This window comes from Rhinatrema bivittatum, chromosome 6 (assembly GCF_901001135.1).
Source record: "Rhinatrema bivittatum chromosome 6, aRhiBiv1.1, whole genome shotgun sequence".
Taxonomy (NCBI): domain Eukaryota; kingdom Metazoa; phylum Chordata; class Amphibia; order Gymnophiona; family Rhinatrematidae; genus Rhinatrema; species Rhinatrema bivittatum.
The window spans coordinates 285507242-285519301 of record NC_042620.1 but is presented as its reverse complement, the minus strand read 5'-3'; the positions used below and the strand labels follow the sequence as shown (position 1 = coordinate 285519301).

Below are 12060 nucleotides of genomic sequence, written 5' to 3'. Positions count from 1 at the left end.
CAAGATACCCATAATGAATATCAGGCCCCACATTATGGAATTCACTTCCACAAAACATCTGCCTTATTCCCTCCATTAATACATTTAAAAAAGAGCTCCAAACCCACTTATGTACCTTAGCATTTAGTAAGATAAATTTCTGATCTTTTAACAATTTTAGGCTTCCATGTCTCTTAAGTATGTTTTTATTTCTTTTAATTTTTAACTGTTTATATTTTATCTCTAAATGTGACTGGTTTTTTTCTCTTTTTCATTTTATAATTATGTATGTGTAAACCACTTAGACCTAATGCCCATTGTGTATAGGCAGTATACAAATATTCTTAAATAAATAAATAAAATAAATATGCATGAGAGATTTGCCTACATTGGAGACCCAGATTATGAAAATCTCTCTTATGCATATTCATTGTAGCAATCCTGAAAACCCAACTAGCTAGGTGTGTTTCCAGGAGAAGGTTGGAAAACACTAATGTACATAACCTTATAGCAGGACCACGGAATATTTAAAAAAAATCTGAGATCCCTGGAACTCTTTCCCTTTTTCTGCTGTCTCTGCAGCAAGAGGCACTATTCAAGTACAGGCCCATAGGACATAATATAGCAATTAATGTGACATATTTAAAGTGTTGTATAGAACTCCTAGCCAGCATAAGGCTAGCCCAAGTGCCTGGTACATATAAAGGTGGGATCTGTACCCTCTAGCGAGTGATAGCATCCCACTGTCAGGGGTGAATCCCTATGATGTGATGACTGTGACTGTGTAAGCAAAATAGAATGTCTCCTACCTGGCCTGGAGGCACCTCCTTGCCGCACGCCCTGTACAGAGATCTGCGGGATGACCGTAGCTATCTTCTGCTCCAGCGGAGTGAGATGCTGCTCCACAGGTGACATTTCGCCACTGCTGGACACATTTTTCCTGGCCTCTGCCATCTTCTTGCTAGTCTGCATCCTCAGGTCCCTCCACTTGTGTTTGACATCCTCAATCTCCCGCAGCGCCACACCCTCCTTGTTGACAGCCTGCTGGATGTGGAGCCAGAGCTGCTTCCGGCGATCTGGAGTGGTCTGGCGGGACTGGCTGCCATACAGGTGTTCGTGCTGACAGAGGACTTCCTGCACCAAGATCTCCAACTCTGTCATGGTGAAGTTGGGCTTCCTGAATCTGCGGCTGCGCTTTACCTGGCCTGAGGGAGGTCCTGTTTCCTGGCTGTCTTGACTGGCAGAAGTGCGTGATCGGAGACCAAGTGGGCTTGTAACTTCTTGGTCACTGAAGAAGGACCTGGAGCGGGAGTCCAAGCTAGTTGATTCCCTAGAAGGGGCTGGAGCCAGAGGCCGCAGCTCTGCTGACGAAAGGTGGCCCCGGTGTCTGCTGTGATGTCTCAGAGGAGAGGACGAGTGCCGGGACTTCTTATGATGGATAACCATGGTGTTGCCATTGCTGGTTCTGAATGGAGTGCCCCTAAGGGAGGCTTAAACAAGGACTGTGTTGAGTGATTATCAGTTGTACATGCTGAATAAAGGACAAGTGTTTATGTTCTAACTTGAGTGCATATTAAGGAAGTTAGCAACGCTAGTAGGAACCATTTTACCGTAATTTCTACTGAAACCTAAACAGGTCCACTGAGTGCAACTTTCCCATGCAACTGGCATTTGGCATCAAATGACAAGAGATACTTGCTTTCTAACAGGAAATCACAAACATGAAACATATGATTGATTATACTGTCCAAAATTGGTGAGTGCATAAGGCTGCCAAATGCCATTTGCCGAACCGGCCTGGCAAGGTGATAATCTGACCTTTAGCCTCCAAAATGATGCATCATGGTTATTTGGCAGCAAGACACTATTGCATAAGGAGGTCTTAAGTAAGCAACGTAAAATGACTGTATCATGTCACTGTTTGTGAAGAGTAGCCGTGTGCAAACAGTACAGATGCACCAGCTATGTAAAACTAGCTTCACAGTGAACTTCATGAATCAGTGTCGCATGTCATTCCACTGTTTTATACTCTGAAAAGCCTGTTTTCATACTGAATTCTGTATTAATATAGGGTGATAATGAACATGTGACTGAGCCACAATTTACAAGATACACATTATGTAATAGGAGAAATATCCCTTAAGATATACTGAAGTACCTATGAACTTCTTATTGATAGGCATTTTAAATTTGAGTTAACTCTGTTAAAAAAAAGTGACTTGCTGCCTGCAATAGCAGGATCTAACATTGTTATACACCATACAATGTTACAAGGATGGAGGGGAAAATGCATATTAGACTATTAAGCAATTTGACTGACTGAACATCTCCTGGTGCTGTGTAATGAATGGCCTGGCATGGGTCATTCCCTTAGACAGATGGTGTCAAATGAAACTTGCAGCTCTATTCCACAGTCCATTTATAAATATATCATAGACCACTTATTACTACTATTAGCGAGTAATCACAAAATAACTATGGTAATGAGTAAATCCACAAGAGAGCAGTAAGACGGGGATGGCTGTATTCTATGCAGCAGTTGTCTGCTCCCCTGTCCACATATTTCTAACACAGGTTCAGTAGACTCCTGACAAGCAATTATCTGATACAGAAAACCAGGAGTTAATTAGAAGAATTTTCACATACTTCCCTTTGTCTGTAATCTGCAGTCAGATCTAGGAGTCTAGCAAGAACCATGACATAAAGACCAATGGTCCAACAAGTCTGAGACCTACTCCGAGATTTACCTCTCTTCTTCAAGTCATATCTGCCTGCCTGTTTCTCAGCTGTTCCTACCATTAGTCACTTTGTAAGACTTTTAGAAACTGCTCATCTTACAATAGGGCTGGACAACTTTAGGCCTCCAAGACCGGTCTTAAAAGGTAACCAAAAGGATGAATATTTCTGGTTGTAAGCACCAGACCACAACATTTAGTGGTCTGAGAGCACCAGGGTTGGTCAGCACTACCTCAGAGCCATGCCAGCAACAGAACTTTTTTCACTTGGCCTACATGAGGGCCTCTGCCTTCAATGTAGCACTCTGTAGTGCTACAGCAGAATGCAAAGCACAGCATAACCCTTTAGCCCAGTTGCTCATTTCCTTGCTGTTTTTACTCATCCTCTCACATTTTGGGACTCTTACCTATGATTATTTTGAATACGCAATACTATTACTTTTCATCTATATCTAAAATGCTAGCCCTGAGAGTGCAGCGACTTTGTAGAAGGACTGAGTTTTTAACAAGCTTTGTACTCACTTATTGTTGAGTTGTTAATATTTCTTCTTTTCACTGATTCAGGATGTCCTATGAAAAATGGTTCTTCCTCTTCTTTAATCCTTATCAAAAAGTTAGATGCTATGTTTTCATGACCTGTTTTTAGAAATGTTAAAGAAGAGTTTTAAAATAACATGCAGAGAACTGACTGCAAATGTTACAATAAAATTAACTGATATATGTGCTCCCCGAGGACAGCAGGATGTTAGCCCTCACATATGGGTGACATCATCAGATGGAGCCCCAAAGTGGAAAACTTATGTTAAAGTTTCAAGAACTTTGACTAGGCACACTGAGCATGCCCAGCATGCACTATACCACGCATTCACACAGGGTCCCTTCTTTAGTCTCGTAATATAGAATTACGATTAAAATAAAAAAATAGGAGAAACCCAACTCTGCAAGGTGGCAGGCAGGTTTTGTGAGGACTAACATCCTGCAGTCCTCATGGAACATCTGTTACAGCTAAGCAACTCTGCTTTCTCCAAGGACAAGAAGGTTGGTAGTCCTCACACAAGCGTGAATCCCTAGCTACAGGCTGCTCCCCCCCAACACAAAAAGATGACTAACAGACACCTAATCAGGTGCCAACAGGCACAACAATGGTGCTGATGGTAACAGAGGGGGGAGACAGCCTGAACCCAAACAACAGACCTTAAATAGGAGAGAGCTGGGTTCTACATCTCAAACAGATTCCAAAATACAGATTGGCCAAACCTACTATCGCATCAGTCATCCCTATCCAGACAGTAATGGAATGTGAATGTGTGGAGAACTCCACATTGCAGCCTTGCAGATCTCCTCCACGGGAACTGCTCGCAAGTGGGTCACTGACGCTGCCATGGCTCTCACAGAATAAGCCCTGTCATGACCCCCAAGATGCAGTCCTGTTTGGGCATAACAGAAGGAGATGCAATCTGGTAGCCAACTGGATATTGTCTATTTGGCAAAGGCAACGCCCAACATATTCTTATCAAAAGAAACAAAAAAAGTTGGGTGGACTGTCTATGGGCTTCAGTCTGCTCTGGATAGAAAGCTAAGGCTCGCTTGCAATCCAAACTGTGCAGGGTTCGTTCATCTTGGTGAGAAGAGGCACATTCTTGTTGCAGGGGGATGCGAACAGATCTAAGTCCGGGGTCTCCCAGAGGTGGAATATCGGATTCACTACCCCCTGGGGTTCAGGGACCATTCATGGGGTATGAAGGCTTGACTCAGCCTGTTCGCTATCATGTTCTCTGTCCTGGCCAGGTACATGGCCCTGAACACCATCCCGTGGGTCAGGGCCTACGACCAGATCTGGACCACTTCCTGACACGGAAGGTACAATCCTGTGCCTCTCTGCTTGTTGACATACCACATGGTTTCCTGGTTGTTGGCCTGAATCAGGACAACTTTCTTGACAGCCAATCTCTGAAAGCTCTAAGCATATACCTGATCGCACAAAACTCCAGGAAAGTTGATTTGACAAGAACATTCCTGAAGGGTTCAAAAACCCTGGGTTCTGAGCCCATCTACATGAGCAACCCACCCCAGGGTAGATGCATCCGTAGTTAGGACAATTTGAGTGGGGAGACTCCGAAATGAGATCCCCCTGTTCCAGACTGGAAAGTACCTGCCACCAAAACAATGAGCCCTGGAGAGAGAGGGTGACTCGGATTCAATCCTGAAGGCTTTGAGTGGCCTGGTGCAACTGGGACCTCAGGTTCCACTGGGCTCTGTGCACATGTAAAATTGCCAAGGGAGTAACATGGATGGTTGTGGCCATATGGCCCTAACAGCCTCAACATGTGCTGGGCTGATACCTGCAGGCTCTGCTGAATCTCTGCCGCGATGGTCGCCATGAGGACGGCCCTCTGGCGGGGCAGAAAGGCCTTGGCCTGAGCCTTGTCTAGCAGGGTTCCAACTGAGGTGATGGGCTGAGATGGAACTTTGGGTAGTTGAGAACATAAAAACATAAGAAATTGCCATGCTGGGTCAGACCAAGGGTCCATCAAGCCCAGCATCCTGTTTCCAACAGAGGACAAACCAGGCCACAAGAACCTGGCAATTACCCAAACACTAAGATCATCCCATTCTACTGATGCAATTAATAGCAGTGGCTATTCCCTAAGTAAACTTGATTAATAGCAGTTAATGGACTTCTCCTTGAAGAACTTATCCAAACCTTTTTTGAACCCAGTTACACTAACTGCACTAACCACATCCTCTGGCAACAAATTCCAGAGCTTTATTGTGCACAGAGTGAAAAAGAATTTTCTCCGATTAGTCTTAAATGTGCTACTTGCTAACTTCATGGAATGCCCCCTAGTCCTTCTATTATTCTAAAGTGTAAATAACCGATTCACATCTACTCTTTCAAGACCTCTCATGATCTTAAAGACCTCTATCATATCCCCCCTCAGCTCTCTCTTCTCCAAGCTCAACAGCCCTAACCTCTTCAGCCTTTCCTCATAGGGGAGCTGTTCCATCCCCTTTATCATTTTGGTTGCCCTTCTCTGTATCTTCTCCATCACAACTATATCTTTTTTGAGATGCGGCGACCAGAATTGTACACAGAATTCAAGGTGCAGTCTCACCATGGAGTGATATAGAGGCATTATGACATTTTCCGTTTTATTAACCATTCCCTTCCTAATAATTCCTAACATTCTGTTTGCTTTTTTGACTGCTGCAGCACACTAAGCTGACGATTTTAAAGTATTATCCACTATGATGCCTAGATCTTTTTCCTGGGTGGTAACGAACCCTAATGACTCCAACAACCAAATAGTCAAGCACATGGACCTGACGGCCCCTGCCTGAGACATGCTCTTGACCAGCCAATCATCCAGATTTGGAAAGATATACACTCTCAGTCTGCGGAGGTGTGCCATCACCATGGCCAGGCATTTTGTGAAGACCCATGGGACTGATGCGAGCCCAAACAGCAACACCCGGTACTGGAAGTGCTGTGTTCCCACCACAAATCAGAGATACTTTCTGACACATAGGAAGATGTCAATATGAGTGTATGTGTCCTTCAGGTTGAGGGAATATAGTCAGTCCTCTTTCTTCAAAAGGGGGATAAAGGTGCCCAGGGAAACCATCTTGAACTTTTCTCTTTTAGAAACTTGTTCAAGGTCCTTAGGTCTAGGATGGGTCGGAATCTCCCTGTTCTCTTTGGAATCAGGAAGTACCTGGAGTAGAATCCCTGCCCTCTTTGTCCTGGTGGTATGCGCTTGACCACTATATCCATTAAGAGGGAGAGCTCCACTTGTAATATCCTCCTGATGAGCTGCCAGCCCCCAATGTGGGATTGGAGGGCAATCTGGCAGGTCACCCAATACCCTTGGCATATGATGGACAGAACCACTGGTCCGAAGTTAAATTGGGCCACTGGTTCACAAAGAACCGCAACCTGCCCCGGCCGGAAGGTCCATCATCCCAGGGACAGGCATCTTGCTTACGCTTCCTACAGCCCAGTCAAAACCCTGTACCTGGAGTTGACTGAGGAACTGGTAGGGACTGCCATGGGAGCCCCGAGGGTGTTGAAGGGGAGCAAGGAGGTGGAGGATACTACTTCCTCTGGTGAAAGAAAGAGTTCCTTGGCCCCAGTCTCGATGGCCTCCTGGATGACAAGGATAGGTCCGGAGTACTGGTAAAGAGATGTTGGAGGGTCTCATGGTGGAACCAAAGTTGGGTCACTGCATCCCTCACCCTATCTCCAAAGAGAATCTCTTCAGAACATTGCATTAAAGTGAGTCGTTCTTGTATCTTTGGTTGAAGATACGAGGCCCGCAGCCATTCCATTCTGCAGGTGCCGATTCCCACTGCAGAGACTCTTGATGCTGTTTCGAAAACAACATAGGTCACAAAGACCTCGTGTTTTTTGCACTCCAGACCCCAGTCCACCAGTGACATGACCGTGCCCTTCTGCTGTTCAGGCAGTCACTCAGCCACCTCCTGCTCCTGCTTCCAGATGTTCTGTGAGTACTGGTTCATGTAGAGCTGGTAGGCAGTAATGTGGGCAACAAGCATGGTGCCTTGGAACACCTTCCTCTCAAGAGTGTCCTTCGCTCTCTAGTCCTTCCCTGGGAGTGCCAAAGTATGGGTCTGAGAGTGCTTGGCCCTGTTGAGAGCGGATTCGACCACCACAGACTGGTGAGGCAGCTGATGCTTATCAAATCCGGCAACCTTCTGGATGAGGTAGACCCCGTACACTCCTTGTTAACTTGAGGCATTGTGAGTGGGTGTTCTCATATCTTCAGCAGCAAATCCTTAAGGATCTCATGTACTGGGACCACCACAATTTCCTTAGGAGGCTCCATGAACTGGAGGATCTCAAGCATCTGCCATCACTCTCACAAACCCTGTGAAGGTCAAGTCCTCAGGAGGAGTCTTTCTTCCCTCATCTGAAAGAGAAGGCTCTGACGGGAGATGATCAGAGGGCTCCTCATTTGATCATCCCCCCAGAGGGTCACTGGAACCCTCATCCTCACTGTATGCTACAGGGGATGAGGTCCTAGGTGCTTGGTCTTCGTCCAGAAGTGCAGGCACCGGTGGAACTGGATGGGGGGCTACAGGCTTTGGCATCTCTGCTGGCCTCGGCAGAGCTTCCTCCTCGGAGGAACTGGCAATGACCACTGTATTGGTAGTGTGTCCCGCCGGACACTGAAGCTGCCCAAGAACTGGTGCCAGCTGGGTTGTTAACGCACCGATGAGCACTTCGAGCTTCTCCAGAAGGATGGGTGGCACCGGCTGCGGAGCCATAGGACCAGCTGGACTCAGCACTCCAGCTCCTCCTCAAACATTGCCTATGCCAAAACTGACTGGCAGGAAGGAGGGATGGCCAGATCTTTGTATCAACAAGGGGGATCAGTGACTGGCACCCAAGACTGTTGGAGACCGTCGCAGACCCCTGGCACTGATAAACGATGGGCTCCCCTCACCATGGGGTCGCTTCAAGAGCACTGCAGTATAAGCCAGTGCCTCCCTGCAACATGCAGACGGGGACTGATGCCAATGCTTCTTAGGCTTCCCTCAATGATCGGCCCGGTCTTCCCGGTACCGAGGTTGAAGACAACAAATCCAGCATCTTTGGCCTGGAGGAGATAGACAACGATCAGTCTCTGGCGCCCCTATCCACCAGTGGCATCCATGGAAGCAACAGTACTGCTGATGTTGATGGCGTGGTGCCCATCGATGTCGCCAGCTCAGACTTCCTTGACCCAAGTAGCTGATCCATCTTGTCATGTCAAAGCCGATGTCCCTTCGTGATCATCTGTGCACATAAGCAGCAACCTCTGACATCATGCGATACCCCCAGGAGAGGATACATACCTCATGAGGATCAGTGATAGATGTAGTCCTCGGGCACTGATGAAAACCGGACATGGCCATTGACAGGGTGAAACAAAAGGGACGCAAAGTCAAAAGCGATGGCAGCGGGCACTGAGGTACTGCCACCATGGGCGGGAAACAGCAAAAGAAAACTTACTTGAAATGCCGAAAACCCTGACTAGAGACAGTATGGGAAGGCACCAAGAGGAACCTGGTAATGGAATCAAAGGAAAAAACACTAAAACGCGAAGAGCAAAAACATTTTCCACAAGGCTAAAAATAGCCAAAGCGAACTCAGTCACTCTGCGAGGTTTACAGCTTGCAGAAGAGACTGAAGAGGGACCTCATGTGGACGCTGAGTACAGGGCATGCTGGATATGCTCTGTGTGCTTAGTCAAAGTTCTAGAAACTTTGACAAGTTTTCTGCATCCAGGGCTCCATCTGATGATGTCATCTATGTGTGAGGACTGCCATCTTGCTTGTCCTCGGAGAATTAAAAATTCTCAACCTGGGCCAGATCAAAATCTCATTTAGTCCAGTATCCTGTCTGAAAGTGTCAAGTGGCAGTTATTTACAGAAAGTAAGAAATGGACATGTGTAGTTCCTAGCAGTCATAGTTTAGGGAAGCACTGAACCTGGGGGTGATGGCCTGAGCTTGTAATTGATCTATCTTCCAAAAATGTCTCTAATCCTTGCTGTAACCCAGTTATGCTTTACTGGACAGACTGCTGCTGTGCTCCTGCTGGGTGCTTATTCCATGAGAAGAGCTCAGTATGAAGAAATGGCCAGATGAGGGAAGCTCCAGTTTGATTCCTATCTTGGGTTCATGCTGCTCACGTTTGGCTGAGATTAGAAACTCTGCAGAGCAGTGCTCACAGAAAGGAGGAGTTGGGTACTGCTCTTACTGACTAATCTGATTGTGAAATTTGAGGGAATATGGAAGCTGAAGTATTCTGAATGTATACGAGCACCCCATTTCAATGTTACATCTTGATAGGGACAATTATGATGTAAGGTAGTATGGTAACCAGCTAGCCAGAAAAACATTGTCAAAATGGTCAGTGTGATCATGGAGTGATATTGAACTTGTTTGGTAACAATACTGCAACTCTGTTTTCCATGCTGAATGAATTTACAGACTTTTCTCCTTCTGTCCTTTCTTCTACGTCTCCAAGTATGCTGAAAGACGGGTTTGGGTACTAGCTGTCTATAGATCTGCTGCTGGCACTGCTTTTGTGATGACACTCCCATTTAATAATGACAAGGTGAAATCACTAGCTTCTGATGCACAGTCACACACCTTTGAAACCTAACACAATCAGTAAATTATTATTGATAAGATTAATCTAATAATGTAGATTTTGCTTTGTCTGAGTATTAAAACATTTCATTGGAACCCTTTGGCCTCACAGCCCAGGGAATCATGCTTTACAAAGCAGTCGTTCTTGTTTCTTACTGCTTAACCCCGATATCACCACGATACATACACATGTCAATGACAGTACTCACACAGCCACAGGATGTACAATATACATCCTCCCATGGTGATACCTCATCTCCTCTTGCTGCCAGTGCAGAGGATAATAGTGGTGGTAGAAATGTAAAGCCAACACTGCAACAGAATGCCAGCATGCAGCTCTGGCCACAAGAGCTGCATGCTGGCACGCGCTATTATTATCCCTTATACTGTAAGGGGTAAGAGTGCGTGGAAAACGCATGGTCAACCCCCCTTGAAACTAATAGCGCTCATCACATGCAAATGCATGTTGATGAGCCTATTAGTTATCCCTGCGGGATACTGAAAGTAAAATGTGCGGCCAAGCCGCACATTTTACTCTCAAAAATTTACAAAGGCAGGCGTTAATCAATTATCCCTACTCAATTATCCCTGTTTTTCGCCCAAGTTATACAGACCCAATTCTCTATACTTGCTTCACCCACTCTATGTTTATCCAGAATATGTTGTTCCAAATTATTTCTACCCTGTTCATTGTTTATTCCAGGTTATTTCTACCCTGTTCTTTGTAAAACAAGACTTTGTCTCTGTTAACTTTGCTGGTTGTAATGTAAACCGAAGTGATAATTAATCTTGTTAATTGAACCTCGGTATATAAAAGTTATAAATAAATAAATAAATAAGAGGGAAAGGGAAGGGAGAGGGGAGGCCACCTGCAGGATGAAGATCACACTGCCACTGCTGCAGGTATAATCTGCACCAGGAGAGAAGAGGCCAGGAGAACAGAAGAGAAAGGAAAGAAGTAAAGTAAGATAATAACAAGAGGATTGTGGAGGAGGAGACAGAATAGGAATGATTAGGGGAAGAATGGCAACAAGGAACACTAGACAAGGGATCTGGAGGTTTGGGGTCTCCAGGGAGGGAGGCAGAGGGGAATAAGAGGAAAAGGTAGCATTAAGAGGTGAGAAGCATAGGGAGGAGGAGAAAGGTAAAAGTAAAATAAATGAAGAAGAAAAATCAAAGGACAGAGGAGGAGGAGTTGAGGATGGGATGAGAAGAGGAAAAAGAAATCATGTCAAAAGAGAATTGGATGCAGAGGAGACAGCTGGATGAATATATTTTTTATGCAAGTTATAGAAAAAGAATCATAGGAAAGTCTAAGAAAAGTTCACTAATCAGCAGACACTAACTAAGGCTGCCAACTGGCTACAGATTTTCAGGACAGACTGATCCAGTTCTGGTTTTATACAATGGCCTACATGAAATTTTCTCAGGGAAATTAATAGGGACACCAGAACTACAAATCTATGCAGGCAGTACAATAAAACCAGAACTGGCTCAACCTGTCCTGAAAATTTGGAGTCAGTTGGCAATCTAACACTAACAAAATGGAGAAATTATTTACCTGATAATTTCATTTTCCTTAGTGTAGACAGATGGACTCAGGACCAGTGGCATATGCGGCCGACCACTTCCTTAATCCAATGAGCTATGGTAGCCCGCGAAGCCGGAGCACCCTGCTTATGTTATGATATCGAGGTGTTTGGTGGATTCTCAGGGGCAACAGTGATGGTATCTCCCAAGGGGAGGAGCCCCACAGGGAACTGTAGCACCGGGCTAGACTCAGATGCACAAACACAGAGAATATATCTTTTATTATACAGCTAGTATGATTCACCAGAGGTGGCAGTAGAGAGTAGATTAGATAGTAGCAGTCTGTGATCCTTGGCCTAGGAGACCCGTCCCACAATGGTGGTGTAAGGCCCCGATGCAGATGTCCAGTAAGGCACTGTAGGAAAGACAGACTGGCAGATGTTATAACACACTCCCTTGTAGCTGAGTACATAGAGTTCCCAATGAGCGTAGAGAGAGGATAGGTATCAACAGTCTGTGATCCTCGGCAGAGGAGATCCGTTCCACAATGGTGGTGTAGGGTCTGATGCAGATGGACAGCGAGGAGCTGTAGATAGACTGGGAGAAGTAGTACTCACTCTCTATAGCTGATAGATAGTGTTTCAGCAGATTGAAGAA

General features: G+C 45.5%; 1 protein-coding gene across 1 annotated transcript in view; it reads right to left on the bottom strand.

Annotated features, from left to right (window-relative positions):
* The window catches only part of LOC115094348, a 188053-nt gene that overhangs the window by 30066 nt on the left and 145927 nt on the right, over positions 1–12060 (bottom strand). The window contains exons 11-12 of the mRNA XM_029607304.1: positions 3237–3350; positions 789–1469 (exon numbers count right to left, since the gene is read on the bottom strand). Coding sequence (XP_029463164.1) covers positions 789–1469; positions 3237–3350 — 795 coding nt within the window. The remainder of the gene's footprint in view (positions 1–788; positions 1470–3236; positions 3351–12060) is intronic.